This window comes from Bufo gargarizans, chromosome 3 (assembly GCF_014858855.1).
Source record: "Bufo gargarizans isolate SCDJY-AF-19 chromosome 3, ASM1485885v1, whole genome shotgun sequence".
Taxonomy (NCBI): domain Eukaryota; kingdom Metazoa; phylum Chordata; class Amphibia; order Anura; family Bufonidae; genus Bufo; species Bufo gargarizans.
In genome coordinates, this window is record NC_058082.1 from 375,966,232 (window position 1) to 375,993,111 (window position 26,880).

At 44.1% G+C, this 26,880-nt stretch overlaps 1 protein-coding gene across 3 annotated transcripts in view; it reads right to left on the reverse strand.

The window, feature by feature from the left end:
* Positions 1-3,286: 3,286 nt before the first annotated feature.
* Positions 3,287-26,880, reverse strand: part of LEMD2 (LEM domain nuclear envelope protein 2) — a 159,701-nt gene continuing 136,107 nt past the window's right edge. For all 3 annotated transcript variants that reach the window (XM_044288141.1, XM_044288142.1, XM_044288140.1), the window contains 3 exons: positions 8,248-8,349; positions 7,989-8,091; positions 3,287-4,281 (listed from right to left, as the gene is read on the reverse strand). In XM_044288141.1, the coding sequence (XP_044144076.1) occupies positions 4,137-4,281; positions 7,989-8,091; positions 8,248-8,349 (350 nt within the window). In that variant the 3' untranslated portion in view covers positions 3,287-4,136. The remainder of the gene's footprint in view (positions 4,282-7,988; positions 8,092-8,247; positions 8,350-26,880) is intronic.

Here is a 26,880-nt window from a genome sequence, read left to right on the forward strand (position 1 = left end):
CAAGCGTGACGTTTACATGCTCTCCTCCATTCACGCAGACACAATACAAATTGAGCGAGCAACCGGTGTCATTGAAAAGCCCCTCTCAGTCCACGACTATAACCTTCACATGGGAGGGGTGGACTTCAATGACCAGATGTCTCCGTATTTAGTTTCCCGACGCACCAGACGCTGGTATAAGAAGGTGTCTGTATATTTGATTTAATTGGCTCTGTATAATAGTTTTGTTCTCTACAGTAAGGCTGGGAGAACAGGATCCTTCCTAAAATTTAAGGAAGGGATCATCGAGAACCTCCTGTACCCAGGAGGTTCCGTGGCCCCATCCACCAGTGTAGTTAGCCATCTACACGAGCGACATTTCCCCAATGTCGTTCCTGGTACCTCAACCCAACCGTCACCCCGAAAAAGATGTCGTGTCTGTAGCAGGAGTGGAATAAGGCGTGACACCCGCTATTTCTGTCCTGACTGCCCTGACCACCCTGCCCTATGCTTTGGAGAGTGTTTCCGGAAGTACCACACACAGGTACACTTAGCATAGGGATTGCATCTCAGAGGACAGGCATACAGGGCTATTAGGGCCCATTTACACACAGAGCTGCTGCAAACCTCTCCTTTCACTCGGGATAAAGTGCATAATGTACTTCGCCACATCTTTGGGCGATTTGCGCTTTGCACATTGTCCCATGGGGAAGGAGAGGTTTGTCCTATAAAGGTAAAGAAAAACAAACAAACAAAAAAACACCAGTAAGCAAAAAAGTTAAAGTTCAGTTTCAAAAGTTAAAAAAAGTTTATATGTTTATGTTCAGTTCTAAAGTTATTATAAAGTTAGTAAAATTTATTGCGTTGCGGCCTGGTTTTTTCTTTTTTTTTTACCTTCCAGGTGGACCAACCGATCGACTAGCTGCAGTACTGATGTGCATTCTGACAGAAGCATTGCGCTGCTGTCAGATTACACACAAGTCGGTGTATGCGGCGCTGCAAGATGAGATTTCTCCTCTGCAGTAAAAGATACGTTTGCCGAGGCATATGAGCTGAGGAGGTGGCGGTGTTCATATGCTTTGGCAAACAGTTTGTATATAAAAATAAATAAATCCTGGCAATGATTTATTCATCCACAACGATTGATGTGAATGGAGAAATCTGGTTTGCCAGGGCATACGAGCTAAGTGGGTATGGATGTTGGGCGGAGCTCCTATGTCCTGGCAGAAGCCTATCCCCTCCTTTTTTTTTTGGGCAGAGATTTTTTCATCCACATTGATCGATGCGAATGAAGAAATCTGTGCCGTTCATTTTTTTCTTTCAGCCCAGAGGCTGAACGGAAAAAAAAAATCTCATTACCTGTATGCTCAATATAAGGAGAATAGCAGAAACTCCTAATGCTGGCCATACATGTAATGATTGCGGAGACCCTCAAATGCCAGGGCAGTACAAACACTCCACAAATGACCCCATTTTGGAAAGAAGACACCCCAAGGTATTCGCTGAGGGGCATATTGAGTCCATGAAAGATTGAAATTTTTGTCCCAAGTTAGCAGAAATTGAGACTTTGTGAGAAAAAACTAAAAAAAAATATCAATTTCCGCTAACTTATGCCCCAATTTTTTTTTTCTATGAACTCGCCAGGCCCCTCATTGAATACCTTGGGGTGTCTTCTTTCCAAAATGGGGTCACATGTGGGGTATTTATACTGCCCTGACTTTTTAGGGGCCCTAAAGCGTGAGAAGAAGTCTGGGATCCAAATGTCTAAAAATGCCCTCCTAAAAGGAATTTGGGCCCCTTTGTGCATCTAGGATGCAAAAAAGTGTCACACATGTGGTTTCGCCGTACTCAGGAGAAGTTGGGGAATGTGTTTTGGGGTGTCATTTTACATATACCCATGCTGGGTGAGAGAAATATCTTGGCAAAAGACAACATTTCCCATTTTTTTATACAAAGTTGGCATTTGACCAAGATATTTATCTCACCCAGCATGGGTATATGTAAAATGACACCCCAAAACACATTCCCCAACTTCTCCTGAGTACGGCGATACCACATGTGTGACACTTTTTTGCAGCCTAGGTGGGCAAACGGGCACACATTCCAAAGAGCACCTTTCGGATTTCACCGGTCATTTTTTACAGATTTTGATTGCAAACTACTTTTCACGCATATGGGCCCCTAAAATGCCAGGGCAGTATAACTACCCCACAAGTGATCCCATTTTGGAAAGAAGACACCCCAAGGTATTTCGAGATGGGCATAGTGAGTTCATGGAAGTTATTGTTTTTTGTCACAAGTTAGTGGAATATGAGACTTTGTAAGAAAAAAAAGAAAAAGAAAAAAATCATAATTTTCCACTAACTTGTCACAAAAAATAAAAAGTTCTATGAACTCACTCACTATGCCCATCAGCGAATACCTTAGGGTGTCTACTTTCCGAAATGGGGTCATTTGTGGGGGTTTTCTACTGTCTGGGCATTGTAGAACCTCAGGAAACATGACAGGTGCTCAGAAAGTCAGAGCTGCTTCAAAAAGCGGAAATTCACATTTTTGTACAATAGTTTGTAAACGCTATAACTTTTACCCAAACCATTTTTTTTTTTTTACCCAAACATTTTTTTTTATCAAAGACATGTAGAACAATACATTTAGCAAAACATTTATATATGGATGTTGTTTTTTTGCAAAATTTTACAACTGAAAGTGAAAATTCATTTTTTTAATAATCCCGTTTAGGCCCCCACTCAGTGTCTTACAAGTGTTGTCTCCTCTGGCAGAAATAGTTTTTTTTATCTCTCAGTCCTGCACAGATCACCATGATCACATCCTCCTCATCACAACCCCCAGTAGTATCCATAAACCCCCCAAAAATAAAAATACTCACCTGATAATGTTGTCACGCCGTGTGGCCCAGCACAGGAGGTTGCGATGATCGCGACTTCTTGCACATTAGAACTGCCTCAGAGGCCTAGCGCCCTTCATCCTATGAGGCTAAACGGCAGAGCACAGGAACTATTGGCCACTCAAAAACAGCGCTTCCTGCAGACCCGGACCAGATGGTCCAAGGCCCGGTGGTCGGGGACTGCTGGTCTATAGGGGTCAGAGTGATTTATTTTGCCATCACTATTGAAATAAACAAGCAGCTTTTGTACCTTTATAGGCGAGTTAGAAAGGATGGTTATGGCAAAATCTAGGATTCCAAGAAAGAGAAGCTCAAAACCAATTTTCAGTACATACTTGAACAAAAAGGCATGAAAGTGTAAATATAAATCTACAGTAACATTAGAATAATGAATGCACAAACTCAAGCATAAACATGACATTTATTTAATGTGATACAGCAAAGTAAAGATTATGAAAACATTTGTCTTTTTCTGTGCAGCTAAGCTTCATTATTACTCAAAAAGGAATTTGCAACCAGAGCACATGAATATAAAATATAGGACTGGCGCTGAAAATGTTAATTGTTGTACTGCAGGTGTTGTGTTATTCTCCAATAATTGAATTGTCTGCCTCTATGCTGCTGCTTACCAACATAACCACTGTCCAGAACGAGGGGGGGGGGAATTAGCCAAGTGAGAAGACAGCACGTGTCTAGATCTCCCATGAGCCTTTGCAATAACTTACAACATTTCATACACCACCCCTTCATTCCCCCCTCCCGCCAAAGCTTTCCTACTCAAAGCAATTACACTTATACAGCAGCAGAGGGTCTAATGGAGGGGTGGGGATTACAAGCTAGTATGGTGGTTGGCACCTTTATTATACAAGAAGGCCCAGAAAGAGCAGATGATTTCAAGAGTCTCAAAACTACCACAGTTGGTTTAAGATGCAGGAGGGAATTATTTCAGACTTCATAACTGAATACTTTCAGAAGTATTTAGTGCAATACAACATATTTTAAAAATTCTACAAATTTACAGCAGTTTTAACGTTCTGCAGTGGGAAAAAAACTGTAAAAATGTATGTATAATGTTGTATGCTATACAAAAGCACAGACATTTTTTCAGCATTTATAATTCTCATGTAATATTCTTAGCATTTATGGTATCCACATCTCAATTAGTATCAACTTTTGTGAAAGCTGAACAACAACTAAAGCAAACTGCTGCAGAGCACCAAGACCAATGCATAAGACCCATCATTTACATAGTTCATCTTAGACGTTCATTCCGCGTTTGAGTCCATCGCCAAACCCTCAAATCGGCTCCTGCTACACGCTGCAGTTCGGTACGGACACGGGATTCATGAGCTTCAACAAATTGTACTGCACGATCCCAGGCTCTCTTTAAATGTTTCCTGCACATATGGACAAATTAAGTTAAATGCATTCTGCTTTGTGTTTAAAGGAGACCCGTCACCTCTACAGACATGTCTCTTTTAGTAGCTACTTACATTCCCCTTATAACAACTGTTCTGGAAAATATATTTCTATGACACTTTGTTGTGCAGTTCTTCTCTTATTCCTGCTACTGGCAATTCTCATCAGAAAATGCCAGACTGTTTAGGGACACCCCCCCCCCCCCCCAACTCTGGTAACACCCATCTGTACCTTTATCCATAAATTTCTAGCAAGAATAGTAGAATGGCACAACACAGAGTGAAAAGAATAGCTGCTCCACAATTGTCAAATCATGTGGAATATAATTATTTACTAAAATAGACACATCAGGAGTGGTGACAGGTAGGGATGAGTGAACTTAAAGTTTTCAAGTTGAGTATATGCTGAATTGCGTTATGGATTCCATTACACATTTCCATGACGGAATGCATAAAGAAAAGCCTTTAGAGGCTTTCTGTTATGCTTATAATAGAAGTCTATGGCCAGCATAACGAATCCGTCTGGTTTCCGTTATGCAGGAGTCTTATGACGTAATGCTTCTAAAGGCATTCAGTTATGAAATTGCGTTATTGTCCCTGGTAACAGAATCCATAGCGCAAAATGGCATATACCCGAACTTTAAAATGACCTGTCACTCATCCCTAGTGACAGGTCGTATTTAATAAGATGCTTAAATAGGAGAAAATATGCAATTCAAGAACAACACTGGTTGAAAACAATTTAGTGTGAGGTGTTACCTTTCATTAAATAAATTTGTTCGTATACTGATGAATTGTCAAATTTAGCATCCTTAAATTTCCTTCCACTAAGGCCTCATGCACACAACGTTGTTTTGGTCCGCATCCGAGCCGCCGTGTACTGTCCGCAGCCATCGTTCCGTCCCGTGGCCCCGCTAAAAACAATTAAGGCTACTTTCACACTAGCGTTCGGGCGTCCGCTTGTGAGCTCCGTTTGAAGGAGCTCACAAGCGGACCCGAACGCATCCGTACTGCCCTAATGCATTCTGAGTGGACGCGGATCCGCTCAGAATGCATCAGTCTGGCAGCGTTCAGCCTCCGCTCCGCTCAGCAGGCGGACACCTGAACGCTGCTTGCAGCGTTCGAGTGTCCGCCTGGCCGTGCGGATCCGTCCAGACTTACAATGTAAGTCAATGGGGACGGATCCGTTTGAAGATGACACACTATGGCTCAATCTTCAAACAGATCCGTCCCCCATTGACTTTACATTGAAAGTCTGGACTGATCCGTCTGAGGCTACTTTCACACTTAGAAATTTTTTAACATTATAATGCAGACGGATCCGTACTGAACGGAGCCACCGTCTGCATTATATGAGCGGATCCGTCTCAGACGGATCCGCTCTGAACACAAGTGTGAAAGTAGCCTAACATGTCTTATTCTTGTCCGCGCTTTGCGGAAAAGAATAGGCATTTATATTGCCGGCGCCCGTTCCGTAAATTGCGGAAGGCAACACCGGCGGCTTCCGTTTTTTGCGGTCGTGTGCATGAGACCCAACTTTTTTTTTTTTTTTTTTTTTTTTTATTGTTAGCCGCTTTTTACCATTAATGACCTTATCCTCAGGATAGGTCATCAATATCAGATCGGCAAGGGTTTGAAGAGAAGGCTGAGCTCATATAAGTGCTGCCTTCTCTGCTCTGTTCATCTGCCCCTTGCCGCAGCAAATGTAGTGGTAAGCAGGTCTAATTGCAAGTATGGCATCCCTATCCACTTCAATGGGACATCATTGTAGTATTCACAGACAGAGCAGTCCCTTAGAAGTGAAAGTGTACGCCATACTTGCAATTACACCGGCTCACCACTGCAAAAGCTGTGGCAAGAAGGTAAATAGAGAAGAGAAGGCAGCGCTCCTATGAGCTATGCCTTCTCTTCAAAACGGTGATCAGCGGGGGTCCGACTTCAATATTAATGACCTGTACAGAGGATAAGTCATCAACAGTAAAAAGCAGACAATTTTCTTATGTTTGCTGACTGGTGGCCATCAATAAGTTACTCTTGACCAATCTTTTATTATAAATACACTCATTGGCAAAATAAAACACACACAGAAATGAATTTCTTCAAAACTCGGCTTGCAGTTATGTATCAGCTACATATGTAAATGATTACAGGTGAGGTCTCTGATTAGAAGCTGGGTTTTGCCACAAGAGGGAGTAAACATGCTTCCCCCGCTGCCCTATAAAAAGGTTCTCAGAGGCTACTTTGAAGTAGTGTACTTCTTGGTGAGAAGTACTTCTTGGCTGACTGCAAGACATGTCTGTATGACGCATTCAAAGACATTTTGCCCAGTTGACATACTTTGAGAGAGGACACATCATTGGACAGAGAGGCAGAATGGTCATTTTGATGAACTGCCCACAATCTAAGTCTTTGTGATCTATCTGTTAGAAGGTGCCGGGAGCAGTGGTTACAAGAGGCGAACAGGCTCTGGACAGCACAGATGGAGCACCAGTAGGGAGGATCACCTACAAGCACAAGCAGCAAACACAGTTTTGTTGTTTACCATCCAGGTATAGGTGGCACCTTCACTACACACCCCTGCCTCTGCCTGGTGCTTAGCAGAAGAACATTTGTAGTCAAGGCACCTATTACATGTCCTGCCACTGACAACCAACCACCATCACCATTGTTTGTAGTGGTTATGTGACTGAAAATCCTGGACAGCTATGAACTGGAACTGTATCGTCTTTAGTGACAAATCCAGGTTCTGTTTCAGATCCCACAATGGTTAGATTTGAGTATGGAGGCCTTGTGGCGAGTACGTAAATCCTGCAACATGCTGCCCCAACTGCATACGAAAGTAGGCCACCCCTACTGGTGAAACAAGGGACACTAACAGCTCAGCAAAATGTGCAGGACATCCTGTGGCCACATGTGTTGCCTCTCATGGCTGGCCTTCCAACTAGGATTTTTCAGCAGGATTATGCTCACCCACACACTGCAAGGGTTAACCAAGAATGCCATATTCTGGCAAATGGGCAGGCTAAGGAAGTGTTGCTTTATCTCTAATCAAGCATTTAATGGACCATCTGGGACACCCGGTTTAGCAAGGCATGATTTTTTACTGCAGAAAGTAAAAAATCAACTGAAAAGGGAGTGAAAACAGCAAAAATGTGGGCATATTACAAAGATTTTACATTTGCTTGATGAGAAACCCATTTAACGGCATATTCTAATCTCAGACATATCCTGAGAATATGTAAAAAAAAAAAAAAAAAAAATCTAAAATGGGAATACCCATTTAATGTAGTTTGATGTTATTGTGTGTGTATTTTCTTAATTTAATGTTCCTAAAAAAAGAAAACAATGCAGTAAATTTAGTTGCATATGTACCTTTAGTTTACTTGTACAATTAGTTGCTCTCATATCATGCCCCACAGATGAAAGGAGCAGCAAGTTGAGCATGCTCACTGCCACTCCATTCATCTCCACGGGACTGCCAGGGATAGCAGAGCACACAGCTCTACTAGCCCCAGCAGTTTCATTGACTTTGAAAAGTGTGATGGAGAGCATGCTTGACCACATTGCTCCATAAAAAAACGGAAAAAAAAAAGAAAGAAAGAGAGAAAGAGAGCGACGGGACTGTCGCCATTCTCGCAATTAGTGGACTTCCAACAGCAATACCCCTTTAATAGTATGTTGCTCACCTATCTTGAGGCTTTATCAATGAATCTCTGACATGCAAGATACCAATGTATGGGTTCTGCTCTCGTCCCAAAGTCCAGTCCTTGTAATGATGATTCACAACATCTTGAAAAGATAATAAAAACATGTTCAAGTATTCTTTCATTTTTTAATGGATACACTGTATCTATGCAGTCCAATTTTCCTTCTACACACTGAAAGCATTGTTACAATTGACTGTGGCTTTCTAGAAGAGATTGTGTGTCCTTATGTATAGCATACCAATGATTTTCTCTACCATCACAAACATCTGCTTCTCTTCTTCTTCCAACCTCTGCCAATGATATCTCAGGAAAATCAATACTATCCAAAGCATGAAGATACCTGGTAAAAGTCATTAAGATGTTAATCAAATGAGCAAAGTATACTTCATTACTTTATTAAATTGCCATTATCTATACAAACTTACTTTGCATGCTGCCGCACAGTGCATTTGAAAATACATACAGTTACTGACCAACAAATATGCATTCACAAAAGAGTTAAAGAATTTGGGCAGTTTAGCTTCTTAATTAAACACCGATATTCTCCATACAAGAAATAACGTAAATGATTTAATTGTAGCTGACTAAATGTTTTAACTGTTTTGGAAATACATGTGTCATCAGTCTAAGGGCTCATGCACATGAACATGTGCCGACCGCATATTGCCATCCATGTGGCCTGCACTGGCAGATGCAGACCCATTCAACTTGAATGGGTCCATGATCAGTCCACACTGCAAAAAAATAAAACAAAAAACAGAATGTTCTATTTTTTGCGGTAAGGAGGCACGGACCGAAATGCCACGGAAGCGCTCTGCAGGCTTCCGAGGTCTTTAAATCCATATCTTCCAGATTGCGAACCCATTCAAGTGAATGGGTCGGCATCTGTGATACGGTGCGCATATGGCCGGTGCCTTTATTTTGCGGACCCGCTGTTTGCAGGACACAATACAGTTTTTAGTACTAGTTCCAATTCTTTAGCAACAAAAAAATTATAAAAGCATGTCACAATGTTTTTGTCAAATAAATGCTAAGTGTACATGACACAAACCATAAAAACAGTAAAGGATTACATAAAATAGCATACATATGCAAAAAGTTTGTGTGCGTAGAATCCATAGCTAAAAAGGTGTAGTCTTTACAGAGATCACCACTCAGATCAAATCCTGTGCCCAGTGGGGCTCACAATCCAAATTACCCATCAACCTCAATCTCATACAAATGTAGGGCTTTCATTTGAAACAAATTATCCTAGCTAATGTCTACTATGCTTTTGAAGTGCGGGAAGGAACACGTGGAGAATAAGTCTTCATAAGTCTTCAGATAATGCCCTTGGTTGGATTCAAACCCAGCAGCCCAGTGCAGAAAAGCAGCCATGCTAACTAGAGATGAGCGAATCGAAGTTGACAAAATGGAATTCTATCCGAATTTCCTCACGCATCGTGGTAACGAGTCAGATTTTTTCCTAAAACGGCTGCTGCACATGTTAGGACATGGAGCAAAGAACTCTGGGAAATAGAGATCACCCACAATGCCATGCATGCAGCCAGAGGCCAGCCAGCCCCTGTGATGTCACAGTCCTATAATACCCTCTGCAATTTTCCCAGTATGCTTAGTGCAGAGAGAGACGTTAGCAGAAGCTAGGGACAGTGATAGAAATAACTCTACTGTGCTGAAAAAATTGATTTACATGTTCAGGGAAAGATTATTCAAGGTGTAGGGAAAGCATAGGGAGGCATCATCTACAATATAAAAAGGAGAACAGGGTGCAATAGGAGAGTGTACAGCCTGGGTAATAGGAGCGATTCTATTACACCTTGCTGCACTTTTAGGTTTGCACTAGATACTACCTCTGTAATTCCAGCAAACCCTGTTTGTTATTGGGGTGCAAGTGCTGTGTTGCAGGGTGTATTTATAGGAAATATACGTAGGTCATATTAAACGTTCTGCAGTGCATTTACATTGCTCCACATTTTCTTTTTGGGCGCATTATTGTTAAAAAAAAAAACGTCTTGTTTGCCATTTACTTTCTTGGGGTGTACTGGTGGAAAAAAAAACTATTACGTTTTATTTGCTGCTCAGCGGTCAAGTTACATTGTTCTATGGCTTTTTTGGGGTGTATTAATTTTCTGTTAATTTGGGGTGCATTAATTTAATTATTTTATCTAACAGTATGTCAGACAGACAAGTGACAGGCCAAAAAAAGGAACGGGCAGTGGCCAAAATGTTTCTGTCGCAAGCAGCAGAAGAAGGGGGGGTTAGCAGCATGAGTCACAGAGAGAGGCCTGAGCTCCCGATGTTATCTAGCGTTCGTGTCTTGACCAGCAACCAAGCAGTGCTTGAATGTTAACTCTGTCTTCTACTTCGTCGCAAGTGACATAAGACACTCCTAGCCAAGAGTCTGTGCCCTCACCTTTCCTCAACCTGCCCTTGTCCTTTTCTGTTCCTTCTGCTAGAGAAGTATTATATGCCATAGGCTCTGCTCCACTTTTCAGCGAGGATGAATTACTAGAGGACAGTCAGAAGCTACTGCCCAGCCAAGATCTGGAGGAGAGATCAGCTGCTTCCTCCGGTAGGCAGGCAAGGAGTGATGATGAGAGTCGCGTGGGAGTTGATGTGAGCGGTCAAGCCCCTGGCCCTGAGACCGGTCACGTGATGACAGTAGTGGATGATGATGAAGCCGATCAAACTTGGGAGCCAGGTGAAAAAGGGGCTACATTATCATCATCATCAGAAGAGGGTGGCAGCTTGCACGTGAGGCAGCGGCTGAGCCAGTAAGGTGGTCGCATGGCCGGGAGTCAGCAGGGTGGCAGAAATGGGAGTTTGGGAACCAAACGTGCCTGGGGTAGACCGGCAGGAGACTACCTGCATGGGAAGTAGCGGTGCAGTGGTTCAAAGAGGCAGCGGTAGCAGGCAGTCAGTACGGAGTTGGGGGGAAAATGCCATACTTGGCAGTGTGGCAATTTTTTGTTAGGCCGCTGGAGGAGGTGAACATGACCATTTGACAAACTTGTGAGCAGAAGGTGAAGCGTGGCCAGGGTGCCAATGTTGGCACCACCGCCCTGCGTTAACACATGCAGAGTCACCATAAAGTGGCCTGGGAGAACCGTGGCTCCAATCTGGTGGTCCAGCCTGGAGCACGCACCCAATTTCATGCAGTTAGGACGCCTCAGCCGAAGGAAGCTGTCTGTCCTTCCCATCATCTGCTGGTCCTGATGCTCCTGCTCCTCCTCGTTAGTCATTCTGTCAGCAATCAATCATCAAAGAGATTGCCAAAAGACAACAGTATGCGTGCACTCATCCACCGGCGCAGAAGCTGAATGTGCTCCTTTGCAAGATGCTGGTGATGCAGTCCCTCCCTTTCCAAGTGGTGGACTCTTCACCTTGTGCCAAGCCAAGGTGGAGAGTTCCAAGCCATCATTTCTTTGCCAGACCAGCCCTGCACACATATGTAGAACAGAAGGTGGGCCAGTCCTTGAGCCTGACGGTGTGTGCCAAAGTGCACGGCAGCGCCGACATGTGGAGCTGTAACTACAGTCAAGGACAATATATGTTCTTTGCGGCCTACTGGGTAAGTGTCGTTCCTGCCCAGACACCAGAAAATTGGCTAGGTGACGCCGCTTTCACCTCCACGTTCTCATGTCGTTGGTCCTGTGACAATGTCCACCTCTACCTCCTCATCCTCTACTGTGTCCTCAGCCTCAACTGCAGGGACAATTCACAGTGCCCCACCAGCATACCACATGTGCAGGGCACGGCGGTGCCACGCTGTTCTGCACCTAGTTTGCCTGGGCGAATGGGGTCACACAGGGGAGGAACTGCTCCGCGTCCTTCATCAAGAAATCGAATCGTGACTTTCTCCTCGACAACTAAAAATCAGAACCATGGTGACCGGCAACGGGAAGAACATGGTGTCAGCGCTGCGTCAAGGAGGGCAGATCATGCAATATGGTTGTAAAGCAATTCCTGAAATCTTCCGCCCATCTGAAAGACATCCTGAAAATGGGCAGGAAACTTTGCATTCACTTCAGCCACTCGTACACCGCGAGGCACACCCTCCTTGAGGAGCAGCGGCAGGACGGCATCCCCCAACATAGGCCGATATGTGACGTTTTCACCTGTTGGAATTCCACCCTCCATATGTTGGACCGATTATATTAACAGAGAAAGGCCGTAAAAGTTTTCTTGATGATACAGGCGGACAGAGGTACTACTCTGTGTAACTTTGTTGTTAGCCAGTGGCAGCTCATGCGTGACACCTGTGGTTTGCTCAGGCCCTTTAAGGAGGCCACTTTATTTGTCGATCGTCAGGACAACGGGATGAACAACGTCATTACACTGATTCATGTCCTGGAACAGATGCTGCTAAATCTGACTGGCCATGTGACAGGAGACGTGGAACTTCATCTCACGGCCACATGAGCTCTGTGGGGGCTGAACTAGAGGACGACAGGGTGATGAGGAAGAGGAGGCATACAGCAGAAACTGAACTAGTAGTTTGTGACATACTAGGAGTGCACCTTGCCACCCCACATGGAAGATCAATTGGATCTTTGGCCTTGGCAGCCAAACTTGATTTGTGGCCGTAACTGGCAGAGTTCGCCCTGGACAAGCTTTCCTGCCTGGCCAGCAGCATGGCATCAGAGTGGGTATTTAGTGCAGCAGGGGCCATAGTTACCCCAGGAGAACTCGCCTGTCCACCCAAAATTTGGAGAAACTGAACTTTGTGAAGATGAATCAGGCATGGATCAGCCAGGATTTTAAAACACCAGTGCCTGATGCATCAGACTAGGTCATCCATGGTGCCACACCTACAAAGAGGCCTGTTTCTTCTGGCTACCTTCTTCAGCTACTATTCTGATACTGCCACCTGCCTGATGCCACACCCGATGCCAGGTGCTCCTACTACCAGCCACCATCTTCAGATGGTACTGGTATTGCCCCCAACCTCCCCACTCTGTTACGGTGCCACTCTGTGGTCTCCTCATGCTGCTGCTACATCAACACTATGCCACTGGGCAACTCTGTGGTCTCCTCAAGCTGCTGCCACCTGACCACTCTGTGGTCGCCTCATGCTGCTGCCACATCACTACTCTGTGGTTTCCTCATGCTGCTGCCACTTCACCACTCTGTGGTATCCTCATGCTGCTGCCTCCCCAAAACTATGTCACTGGGCAACTCTGTGGTCTCCTCAAGCTGCTGCCACCTGACCACTCTGGTCGCCTCATGCTGCTGCCACATTACTACTCTGTGGTCTCCTCATTCTGCTGCCACCTCAGCACTATGTCATTGGGCCACTCTGTGGACTTCTCATGCTGTTCCCTTCACACTCCATGACTGGGCCACTATTTTGCCTTTTTGGCCTGTTTGACATCATCAGTTACCGTATTTTTTGCCCTATAAGACGCACCTAGGTTTTTGAGGAGGAAAATAATAAATAAAATTTTTTTAACCAATAGGTGTGCTTTTGGTGGGTTTTGAACTAATTGTGGTCTGTGGGTGGCGAACTGTTATGGGGGGGGGGGGGGATCTGTGGGTGACACTTATGGGGGGGGATCTGTGGGTGACACTTATGGGGGGGGATCTGTGGGTGACACTTATGGGGGGGGATCTGTGGGTGACACTTATGGGGGGGATCTGTGGGTGACACTTATGGGGGGGATCTGTGGGTGACACTTATGGGGGGGGATCGGTGGGTGACACTTATGGGGGGGATCGGTGGGTGACACTTATGGGGGGGATCGGTGGGTGACACTTATGGGGGGGATCGGTGGGTGACACTTATGGGGGGATCGGTGGGTGACACTTATGGGGGGGATCGGTGGGTGACACTTATGGGGGGATCGGTGGGTGACACTTATGGGGGGATCGGTGGGTGACACTTATGGGGGGATCGGTGGGTGACACTTATGGGGGGATCGGTGGGTGACACTTATGGGGGGGATCGGTGGGTGACACTTATGGGGGGGATCGGTGGGTGACACTTATGGGGGGGATCTGTGGGTGACACTTATGGGGGGGATCTGTGGGTGACACTTATGGGGGGATCTGTGGGTGACACTTATGGGGGGGATCTGTGGGTGACACTTATGGGGGATCTGTGGGTGACACTTAAGGGGGATCTGTGGGTGACACTTATGGGGGATCTGTGGGTGACACTTATGGGGGATCTGTGGGTGACACTTATGGGGGATCTGTGGGTGACACTTCAGCCCCTCCTCCCTCACAGCTGATACACCCGGCGTGATGCCACGCGGTATCATTGAAAATACGGTAAAATCAGTAGCATTCGCCCCATAAGACGCACTGCTATATTCCCCCACACTTTTGGGGGGAAAAGTGCGTCTTATAGGGCGAAAAATACGGTATTTGACCCTTCTGATCTGTCAGAAGGAAGACAAAATGAGACGCGCAACAGATCCTGTCTATGTAGCAGCTGTAAGGCCTGTATGACATGGTCCCTATTTTGCATCAGAATTTGCTTATGATTTGGTAGCCAAAAGCAGGAGTAGGTACAAAACACAGAAGACATGCAAATATTCCATTCACGTGTCATCTCCGTTTTGGATCCACTCACATTTTTTTTTTTTTTGCTTTAGCAATACTGATGGATTACTGACCAAATGATGACCGAGTGAAGGCAGATGCTTAACAGACAGGATCCGTTCTGACGGATCACAGGAAGGGCAAAATAATCAGTGACTTCAACACAAACTTACTGCTGACACCCTCTCCACTCTGTCAGGGGGGGGGGTTCTACTTGTATAAGCGTTTAACAGAACAGGCTCTGCATAAATTGGACGGTGTAAAAGGAGTGCGCTTCTTCTTGACGCCAACATTGACCTGTAAGGCTTAGTTCACACTTGTTATTTTGGTCAGTTTTGGCCCCGTAACTACCCAAATAAGTGAAGTGTGCAGTGATTCTAAGAGCGACTCCTGTCATCTGCCCGTCATACTGACTCAGTATTGTTTCACTACCACAGCAGCCCTTTTTGGAAAATTCTGAGAACTGACCGAATCAAATTTTTGAGAAAGTCGCACATCTCTAATGCTAACCACCGATCTATATTCATGTACTGCATCCTTTTTACTAGGTAAGGCTATATTTATACGGCAATTAAAAACAGACTCACTGTCAGTCTTTTATGGGCATTCTGCACTGATGTGCATCCATTTTCTGTCCGTTTTCAATGGCAGTCAAAAAAACATGAAAAACTGATGAATTTGTTTTTCTTTTTATTTAGAATTTCAACCCCCATCAGTGCTCTCAGTATACCTCCATAGTGCCCCTGTTTCCGTAATGGCCCAGAAAGGTACTTTAACCTGTTTTTAATGACCGATAGACCGAAAAATCATTGAGCAGGCACCCGGGGCAAATGAGCCGGGGGGTCCTGTGACCCCCCCCCCCCCCCCCCCCCCGTGTAGGTGATCGCAGCAAACCGCAGGTCAATTCAGACCTGCGGTTTGCTGCGTTTCCGGATTATTCGGGTATCTGAGGACCCGAGAAGCCGGAACAGGATGGTGATCAGTGGTGTGATTTTACCACACCAATCACCATCCTGCGATCCAGAGTGGTGATGGTGACATCACCTCTCAGGATCGCCTCTGATTGGTAGGAGGGCGGGCCGGCGGGAGATTCAAATGATAGAAGCGCTCCTCTCCTCCTCCTTTTGTGTCTGGAGCCCGAGGAGAAAGAAGCGCTGCCTGCACATGTGGATCGCAACCCCATCTGTGCCCCAGCACCCATCCTTGCCCCCAGGAACCGATCTGTGTCCCAGCACCCCACATCTGCAGGTAATGAGGGAAAGGTTGGGCTAGGCAGGGAAAATAAAGGGAAAGTTAGTGATAAAAAAAAAGTTTTCTTGCATCACCCCAAGTAGGGTGTCTGGGGTCCACAGCACAGCAGTGTGACCCTAGACCCCCTAGGGGTGCTGCCGCTTTCCCCCCTGCCCCCTCCCATACAACTTTTTTTGGTGTGTAGGCATTTATTTTTATATTTTTTTGCGTGTGCATAATTTTTTGTGTGGACCCTGAGGCCCACCCTAGTACGAGCAGCTCTGGGGCTCGTACTAATTTTCCGGCCCACCAGTTAAATCTACCGGAGCCCCCTGCCGGTGAACTTGTCTGGTGTACCCCAGAGCGATTTGAGCCCATGATTCCTGAGTTTGGAAGCCAATCAGGAATCCAGATTTCCACAGATGCCCCGTGCTGCATATGGGCCTAGTCAAGAAACCTAGTGTCAGGCATTACTGGAGTGGGGATGTCCTCTACCAGACCCCACTTTACAGTACGGCCATGACACGTACCCGTTTTGAGGCCATCCGGAAATGCCTGCATGTCCCCCCACTCTGGGTGTTAGCGGGAAACTTGTGTGGGACCTTATGCACCCACTGCTAGATAAGGGTTACCACTTGTACATGGATAACTTTTATACTAGTATCCCCTTGTTCTAGTCCCTCGCCACCAGATCCCCGTCCGCTTGTGGGACCGTGCAGAAAAATCAACGCAGCCTCCCTGGCCACATCCTCCAGGTACCTATCCCCAGGGGTGAGACCCGTGCCCTTACCAGTGAAAATCTGTTGCTGGTCAGATATAAGGACAAGAGGGATGTCCTTGTATTGTCCACAATTTATGGTAACGGCATCACTCCTGTCCCTGTGCGAGGTACGGAGGCAACGGTCCTCAAGCCCGATTGTGTCGTCGACTACCATCGGTATATGGGAGGAGTTGATCTCTCTGATCAAGTCCTGAAGCCATATAACGCCATGCGCAAAACCCGGGCATGGTACAAAAAAGTTGTGGTCTACTTGGTGCAGGTTGTCTTGTACAACTCTTTTGTGCTGTCCCGGAGCGCTGGCAACACAGGGACATTCCTTCAGTTATATGACGCAGTCCTCAAGGGCCTGATCTTTTCGGACCGGGAAAGAGCAGGCCGGAGTACCTCGGGAACTGGAGGCGCCCGGATCGTCACTGGCCAACACTTTCCGTTTGTGGTCCCCCATACTGGAAAGAAGGGACAAACCCCAAAAAAGTGCAGAGTGTGTCGCAGGAGGGGGATACGGAAGGACACCACTACTCAGTGCGACACGTGTCCTGATCGTCCGGGCCTCTGCATTGACGGTTGCTTCAGGGAGAACCACATTTCCATGGAGTACTAAATTTATATCACAATTTAGCACTGACTATCGGATAAAAAAATGCTTCTCAGACTTGAGACACCCAAAAAAATTGTAAAAACTAAAATCATTTAAAAAAAAGTATACTAATTAGGTATCGCCGCGTCAGTAAAAATTTCTCCTAGAGGCAATAAAACCGTCCTCTCATTCCGCAAAATGAGCCCCTACATAAGATAAATCGGCAAAAAATGATAATTAATCTAAAACCTAAATAATTGTAAAAAAGTTTACTTATTAGGTATCGCTGTGTCCGTAAGAATCTCCTCTATAAAAATACCCATGACCTAACCCCCAGAATAACACGGTCGGAAAAAAAAAAACTGCCAAAACAGCTATTTTTGGCACTTTTCCATTACAATACGTTTTTTCCGGTAACAAAGCAAGGGTTAACAAGCAAACAAAACTTAATATTTATTACCCCGATACTGCAGTTTACAGAATCGCCACATTTGTGGTCATAAACTGCTGTATCACTAAAAGGCAGGGCGCAAAAGCAAAGGACCGACATGGTTTCTGGAAGGCCGATTTTGATGGCCTTTTTTATTGACACCATGTCCCTTTTTGAAGCCCCCCTGATGCACCCCTAGAGTAGAAACTCCCTAAAAGTGACCCCATCTAAGAAACTACACCCCTCAAGGTATTCAAAACTGATTTTACAAACTTTATTAACCCTTTAGGTGTTCCTCAACAGTTAATAGCAAATGGAGATGAAATTTCAGAATTTCAATTTTTGGTAACCTTACCTCACAAAAATGTAATATAGAGCAACCAAAAATCATATGTACCCTAAAAATAGTACCAACAAAACCGCCACCTTATCCCGTAGTTTCCAAAATGGGGTCACTTTTAGTGAGTTTCTACTCATGGGGTGCATCGGGGGGTTGAAACAGGACACTATGTAAATAAACCGGTCCATAAAGCCTTGTAACATCCCCAAAATATAAAATATCATTCCCAAAATGATCCAAATATGAAGCAGACATATGGGGAATGTAAAGTAATAACTATTTTTTATAGGTATTACTATGTATTATAGAAGTAGAGAAATTGAAACTTGGAAATTAGAAATTTTGTACAAATTTTGGGTAAATTTGGTATTTTTTTTATAAATATTTTTTTTTTACTTCATTTCACCAGTATCATGAAGTACAATATGTGACGGAAAAACAATCTCAGAATGGCCTGGATAAGTCAAATCGTTTTAAAGTTATCACCACTTAAAGTGACACTGGTCAAAACAATCAGTCTCCTAAATGCTCAGAGATTATTGCCCCTTCCTAGGATAGAAACTACCACAGACTGAAAGTGACTGCTGCATTCATGACCCCATGATGACCTCTTGTCTGCAGTGGTGTCTGAATCAGTGTATATATACTCATAAGCACTTCCTACTTTGCTCTTGCTATATATATATATATATATATGCTGTGAACTGTGAATAGTAATGCCTTCTAGTGCAATGTTTGTTTTTTTCTCCTAGTGTAATGCTTTAGTTTAAATGTCAGTTCTTGTTCCCCTGTCCATGGCATCTAGGATTGCTCCAAACAACATTTCATTGTATTGTACATTGTATTACATTGTATTGTACAGTGACAATAAAGGCATCTTATCTTATCACTGGTCAGATTTGCAAAAAATGGCCTGGTCCTTAAGGTGAAATAAGGCTGTGTCCTTAAGGAGTTAACTTTCCCCATGAATAGCCTGGAAAAAAAAAAATATATATTCACCCCCAAATGATAATCCATAAGATACATGTACCCTTGAAAATCATACGAATGGAAACTACATCTTATTTGGCCAAAAACAAGCCCACATACAGCTATATGGACAGAAAAATAAATCTGTAAGTAAATAAGGCAATATAAAAAAAATAACTACTGTGGAATTGCTTCTATTTTTATTAATGTCTCAAAAAAGTTAAAGGGGTTGTCGCATATCCCCATTTTCAGCCAGGGAGCCTCCCTGATGTGGCTCGATGCTCTCCCTTGCTCTGTGCTGTTTGTTTATATATAATACACTGCTAGGCGGAGGCATCAATGGCAGAATCGAAAAAAAGGATATTTCTTGCTATCTGGTTTTAACTGGCAGAAAAAAAAATTGGGTGACACATAGGGATCGACCGATTATCGGTTTTACCGATATTATCGGCAGATATTCAGGATTTGGACCGTTATCGGTATTTTGCTGATATTCCGATAGCACATGGGGAACACAGATCGCGCTGCTATCAGCGCTCTCCGTGTTCCCTTAGCAGCACAGGGGAGAAGGAAGCAGTGTCTCCCTCCCCCCGTGATGCTGCTGCCGCTGCCGCCAGTGAGGAGACAGATGAGAAGAGGAGGGGAGGGGCTTTGGCCACTGCGCCACCAATGATGTTAATTTACTCATTCATTTAAATTGAACAGGAGGCAGGAGCTGGCTGCAGAATCACATAGCCGGCTCCCGACCTCTATGAGCGGTAGCTGCGATCTGCGGTAGTTAACCGCTCAGGTGCCGCGGATCGCAGCTACCGCTCAGAGGTCGGGAGCCGGCTATGTGATTCTGCAGCCAGCTCCCGCCTCATGTATATGAATAAATGAGAGATTTATGTTCATTGGTGGCGCAGTGTGCCTCCCCCAAGCCCCCAGGTATTAATCATTGGTGGCGCAGTGCGCCCCCCCCACCCAAGCCCCCCAGTTTTAATCATTGATGGCAGTGGCCACAGGGTCCCCTCTCCCCTCCTTCTCCGATCGGAGCCCCAGCAATGAAATCCTGGGGCTCCGATCAGTTACCATGGCAGCCAGAACGCTACTGAAGCTCTGGCTGCCATGGTAAGCTCCATGCTGCTGTTTGCACAAAGCACAGGGCAGCAGGGACAGAGTGAGATCCTATTCACCCTGATAGAGATCTACAGACGTGGACAAAATTGTTGGTACCCTTTGGTCAATGAAAGAAAAAGTCACAATGGTCACAGAAATAACTTTAATCTGACAAAAGTAATAATAAATTAAAATTCTATAAATGTTAACCAATGAAAGTCAGACATTGTTTTTCAACCATGCTTCAACAGAATTATGTAAAAAAATAAACTCATGAAACAGGCATGGACAAAAATGATGGTACCCCTAGAAAACACAGAACATAATGTGACCAAAGGGACATGTTAATTCAAGGTGTGTCCACTAATTAGCATCACAGGTGTCTACAACCTTGTAATCAGCCATTGGGCCTATATATATGGCTCCAGGTAATCACTGTGTTGTTTGGTGATATGGTGTGTACCACACTCGACATGGACCAGAGGAAGCAAAGGAAAGAGCTGTCTCAAGAGATCAGAAAGAAAATTATAGACAAGCATGTTAAAGGTAAAGGCTATAAGACCATCTCCAAGCAACTAGATGTTCCTGTGAGTACAGTTGCACATATTATTCATAAGTTTAAGATCCATGGGACTGTAGCCAACCTCCCTGGACGTGGCCGCAGGAGGAAAATTGATGACAAATCTAAGAGACGGATAATCCGAATGGTAACAAAAGAGCCTAGAAAGACTTCTAAAGAGATTCAAGGTGAACTTCATGCTCAAGGAACATCAGTGTCAGATCGCACCATCCGTCGTTGTTTGAGCCAAAGTGGACTACATGGGAGACGACCAAGGAGGACACCATTGTTGAAAACGAATCATAAAAAAGCAAGACTGGAATATGCCAAACTACATGTTGACAAGCCACAAAGCTTCTGGGAGAATGTCCTGTGGACAGATGAGACAAAAATCGAAGTTTTTGCCAAGGCACATCAGCTGTATGTTCACAGACGAAAAAATGAAGCATATCAAGAAAAGAACACTGTCCCTACTGTGAAACATGGAGGAGGCTCTGTTATGTTCTGGGGCTGCTTTGCTGCGTCTGGCACAGGGTGTCTTGAATCTGTGCAGGGTACAATGAAATCTCAAGACTATCAAGGAATTCTAGAGAGAAATGTACTAGCCAGTGTCAGAAAGCTTGGTCTCAGTCGCAGGTCATGGGTCTTGCAACAGGACAATGACCCAAAACACACCGCTAAAAACACCCAAGAATGGCTAAGAGGAAAAAATTGGACTATTCTAAAGTGGCCTTCTATGAGCCCTGACCTCAATCCTATTGAGCATCTTTGGAAGGAGCTGAAACATGCAGTCTGGAAAAGGCACCCTTCAAACCGGACACAACTGGAGCAGTTTGCTCATGAGGAGTGGGCCAAAATACCTGCTGAGAGGTGCAGATGTCTCATTGACAGTTACAGGAAGCGTTTGATTGCAGTGATTGCCTCAAAAGGTTGCGCAACAAAATATTAAGTTAGGGGTACCATCATTTTTGTCCATGCCTGTTTCATGAGTTTATTTTTTTACATAATTCTGTTGAAGCATGGTTGAAAAACAATGTCTGACTTTCATTGGTTAACATTTATAGAATTTTAATTTATTATTACTTTTGTCAGATTAAAGTTATTTCTGTGACCATTGTGACTTTTTCTTTCATTGACCAAAGGGTACCAACAATTTTGTCCACGTCTGTATTCAGGGTGAATAAGACAAGGGTTCTAGTCCCTAAGGGGGCTAAAAGTTAGTAAACAAAAAAAAATATATTTTAAGTATAAATGAAAAAGAAAGATTTGCAAAAAAAAAAAATACACATTAACAATAAAAATGGTCATTTTCAGCAGATTTGTGTAGGATTTTTTTTTCAAAAATGAAATTTCACAGAATATCGGTATAAATTATCGGCTATCGGCCTGAAAGTTCACACATTTTCGGTATCGGCCCTAAAATAATCGATATCGGTCGATCCCTAGTGACACATTTCCTTTAACTACTTAAAGGGAACCTGTCATGTGGATATTTGATTATAATCTAACTAATTATATACAATCATTAACTACTAAAAAGTACCTTAGATGTATTCACTTACTGGTGTGACAGATGGTTACCTCATAATATACACACAAAGATGCCGCATGCCGTATGCTAATGAGCTTATTTGAGTCCAGCATGATGTCATTAAGTCCAGCGTATATTTAATTCAGCGCTATAGCCACTCCCCTGCCCACCTGCTGCTGATTCATATGGAAAAAAAAAACTCATTCAGCAGCAGGTGGGCGGCAAGTGAGGAGCTCATGAATATTCAGGACTCATCATTATGAGCTAGAGCTTTTCAATACAAGATGTTGGCAGATTTACTGGGTCAATTAAAGAAAGTGACCCAGCATTTTGCTAAGAGATTCAGTCACTTATTTATGTTGCCCTTAGTTAGTACACCATAAAGCTGGTGACAGGTTCCCTTTACGGACCAGGCCATTTTTTGCAAATCTGACCTGTGTCACTTAATGTGGTGATAATTTTAAAATTCTTTGACTTATCCAGGCCATTCTGAGATTGCTTTTTCATCACATATTGTACTTCATGACACTGGTAAAATGAAGTAAAAAAATAATCATTTTTATTTATAAAAAAATACCAAACTTGCCAAAAATTAGCAAATTTCCAAGTTTCAATTTCTCTACTTCTATAATACATAGCAATACCTCAAAAAAAAAAAAAAAACGTAATTAGACTTACCGGTAATTCTGTTTCCTTGAGTCCCCCATGACGGTTCTACTATGAGATTGACCCTTGACCTCTGTAGGGGCAGGAACACACAGAGTTTAAAAGGCCACCACCCACTCTCACCCCTCAGTGCTTTCCAAATTACTAAGTGGGTGTAGCCTTAACCTAGGCAATACATATATACCTTTTATTTATTTTTTTGTATTAATTCATACTCAACCCCTCCTTAAATCTCAGGGGGGGAATCTGGGCCGTCATGGTGGACTCAAGGAAACAGAATTACCGGTAAGCCTAATTAAGTTTTTTCCATTTCTTCCACCATGACGGCTCTACTATGAGAACTACCAGATTATTAAATAGGGCGGATAACTGCTTGCAGAACCTTCTGACCAAAGGTTAAGTCCGCAGAAGCCGACACATTAATTCGGTAATGTTTGATAAAGGTACTTATATTCGACCAGGTGGCTGCTCTACAAATTTTGTCTAGGGAGACACCTCCTCTTTCTGCCCATGAAGACGCCATAGCTCTTGTAGAGTGAGCTTTTATATTCGTGGGGCTGTCTAGACCCGACTTCTGATAGCAGCAAATAATAGTAGATCTGATCCATCTGCCAATCGTGGCTTTGGATGCCTTTTTCCCCGTTTGGACCTGCATACTGAATGAAAAGGTTATCTTTCCTAAATTCTTTTGTTGAATCTAGGTATTGTATGATAGTATCCCGAACATCCAGGAGCTGGAACTGATCTTGTGATGGACAGTCCTTGGGAAAGGATGGAAGAATGATCTCTTGGTCTCTGTGAAAGTCCGACACCACTTTCGGGAGAAAACCCGGATCCAAACGTGAAACTATTCTGTCCGGGAAGATAATAAGGACAGCGCCTGGATTTCACCCAGTCGTCTGGCTGAAGTAATTGCCACTAGGAAGGCTGCTTTTAAAGATAGGTGTTTGAGTGATATATCCTGTATAGGAGAAAAAGGCGAATTTGTAAGATTTCTTAGGACCAAGATTAGATCCCATTGAGGCATCCTAGGGGTTAGGGAAGGTCTCAATCTTGAGGCAGCTCTTATGAACCTCCTTATCCACCTATGACTGGCCAGGTCCGTATCATAACAAGCCCCCAAAGCTGAGACCTGTACTTTGAGAGTACTTGGTCTAAGGCCCAGATCTAACCCTCGTAGGAGAAAGTCTAGCACTTTTTCAGTATTTGGGGAAGAGTTTACTGGAGGAGTCTGACTTAGCCAACTACAATATTTTTTCCATATCTTAAGATATATCGCAGAGGTAACTTCTCTCCTGCTGGATTTAAGGGTATTTATGACCTTCTCTGATAGCCCTCTGCTTTTTAGGACTTCGCGTTCAGGATCCAGGCTGATAGTTTGAATAGACCTGGATTCTGGTGAAGAATTGGACCCTGAGAAATAATGTTCTCTTGTGGGGGGATTATCCAGGGTTCTTCCAGAGCTAGCTCTTTTAACACTGGGAACCAAATCCTTTTTGTCCAGTACGGGACAACCAGTATTACTGTTACTGGGTCCGATCTTATTTTCTGCATAGGCATAGGCTAGATCCCAAGTCCACCTGACTGAAAACGCGCCTGTCGCCCAAGGGTTGTCCCTTGGGTTTAGGGAGCAAATGGGATGGACCTTTGCGCTTTTTCTTGATGCAAACAGGTCTATCTGGGGGGTCCCCCACCTCCTGGTAATCTGATCGAATACGATCGAGTTTGGGGCCCATTCCCCCGGATCTATGGTTACTCTGCTGAGAAAATCCGCCTGTATGTTTCCGTACCCTTTAGATGGATAGCTGTGATGGAGAGAACATTTTTTTCGGCCCAAGAAAATATTTTTTCTGCCAATTCTTTTAAGCTTGTTGATCGTGTGCCCCCCTGATGTTTCAGGTATGCCACGGCTGTTACATTGTCCGAAAGGATTTTTAGGTGTTTTCTGAAGACCTTGTCCTGTGACACCTTCAGCACCTCCCAGATTGCCCTCAGTTCTCTGTGATTTGACGAACATCTTCTCATGGTGTCTAACCAAGTGCCCTGGTAATTTAGCGAGCCTATTTTTGCTCCCCATCCTATACCTCTTGCATCCATGTTTATTTGAATCTCCGGATCTTTTATCCAGGGTACACCTTTTTTGCAGGTTTCTCTCTTTCGTCCACCATTTTAAATCTGATATTACCTGATTCGGAATGGGGATTCTTTTCTCTAGAGAGCACTGTCTTGTCCCAAATTCTCAGGATCCAAGATTGGAGAATCCTGGTGTGGGCCTGAGACCAAGACACCGCTGTTATGCAGGAAGTCATCGTACCTACAGGAAGTCACCGTACCTAGGAGGCTCATGGCATTGCGAATGGAGCACAGGGATTGACTTCGGAATTTTTTTGTTTTATCCATAAACGACATGATTTTTTCCTGAGGGAGGGATGTAACTTGGGAGACTGAATCCAGGATCACTCCCAGAAATGTAATTATGGTTGAAGGGATTAAACTAGATTTTTTCAGGTTTATTACCCAACCCAGGTCTGAAAATCTGTGCATCAGGTCTCTGGTAATGCTGGTTGTTTCCTGCTCCGAGGATCCTAGGACCAGAAAATCGTCCAAGTATGGGAAAATGTTTCTCCCTTCTGCTCTCAGGGGGGATATCATTTCTACTAAGAGTTTTGTGAATACCCTTGGTGCAGATGAGATTCCAAAGGGTAACACGGTAAACTGGAAGTGTTTTACATCTCCTGAGCTGTCCACTAGGGCAAACCTGAGGAATTTTTGCGATGATTTGTTTATGGGGACGTGATAGTACGCGTCTTAAGTCTATGGACGTCATGAAGTCTCCTGTTCTGATCAGGGGAATGATGGATGTTACGGATTCCATCCTGAATTTCCTGTATGCGACTGCTTTGTTTAATCCTTTTAAATTTATAATAGTGCGGAAGGTACCATCTGTTTTTTGTACCAGAAATAAACTGGAATAATAACCCCTTCCTCTTTCTGTACTTGGGACTTCTGTCACAACGCCTGAGTCTATAAGCTGCAGGATACCCTGCCAGATCTTTTCTAAAATTTTTGGGCTGTGTGAGGTTATTTTGAACCTCTTTGGAGGGGTTGAGGAAAATTCTAGCGAATTATGTTTAAGGCCCATGGATTTTTTTGTAATGGACTCCCACCGGGACAGAAAATTCTGCATCTTCCCCCTACTCTGGCGTCATTGTTTATCTGACTGTTTATTTTGGGGGTTAAGAAGGAAACCTCTGCCTTTTCCCATTTTCTGGTAACTCCACCTACCCCCCTTCCCTTTGCCCCTATAGGGTCTAGTTTGGGAATTGGAGGAACGAAAGGGCTTCTTTTTGGTCTCTTCCAGAAAATCCTTCTTTTTATCTGCAGCCTTTTCCAGGATAAAGTCTAATACTGGTCCAAAGACGTATTCCCCAGAAAACGCTATGGAGCATAGCTTGGCTTTTGATGCTCTATCCCCTCCCCAGGCTTTCATCCACAATGCCCTTCTTGCAGAATTGGTGAGGGCCGCATCCTTAGCAGCGAACCTCACCGATTCCGCCGAGGCATCCGCCAAGAAGGTCGTGGCAGATCTGAGGAGTGGGATAGAGCTCAATATTTCCTCTCTAGAGGTCTTGTTTTTGATATGCTCTTCTAATTCGTTAAGCCAAAAACACATAGATCTTGCGACCAATGTTGCGGCTATGTTGGTTTTGACCCCAAACATAGCTGCCTCCCAGGATTTTTTTTTTAGGAGAGAGTCGGCCTTCCTTTCCATTGGGTCTTGTAGTTGTGAGTCCTCAAATGGGAGGGAAGTCTTCTTAACTACTTTTGCTACTTGGATGTCAATTTTGGGGGTTTTGTTAAATAATTTGACATCCGCTGGATCAAACAACAACCTGATTCTGAATTCACGGGATACCCCCAGTCTTCTCTCGGGGTCAGTCCATTCATCTAGAATCATGTCCTTTAAATTTTCATTCATTGGGAAAACTTTTAATTTTTTAGCTCTGAGTCCCCCGAACATCTCGTCTAAGACGGACCTTGGTTTTTTCACCTCCTCAATCCCCATGGTTGCTCTAACAGCTCCCAATAGCTCCTCCATATCCTCGGAAGAAAATAAGTATTTCTTACTATCTTCCATTATTTC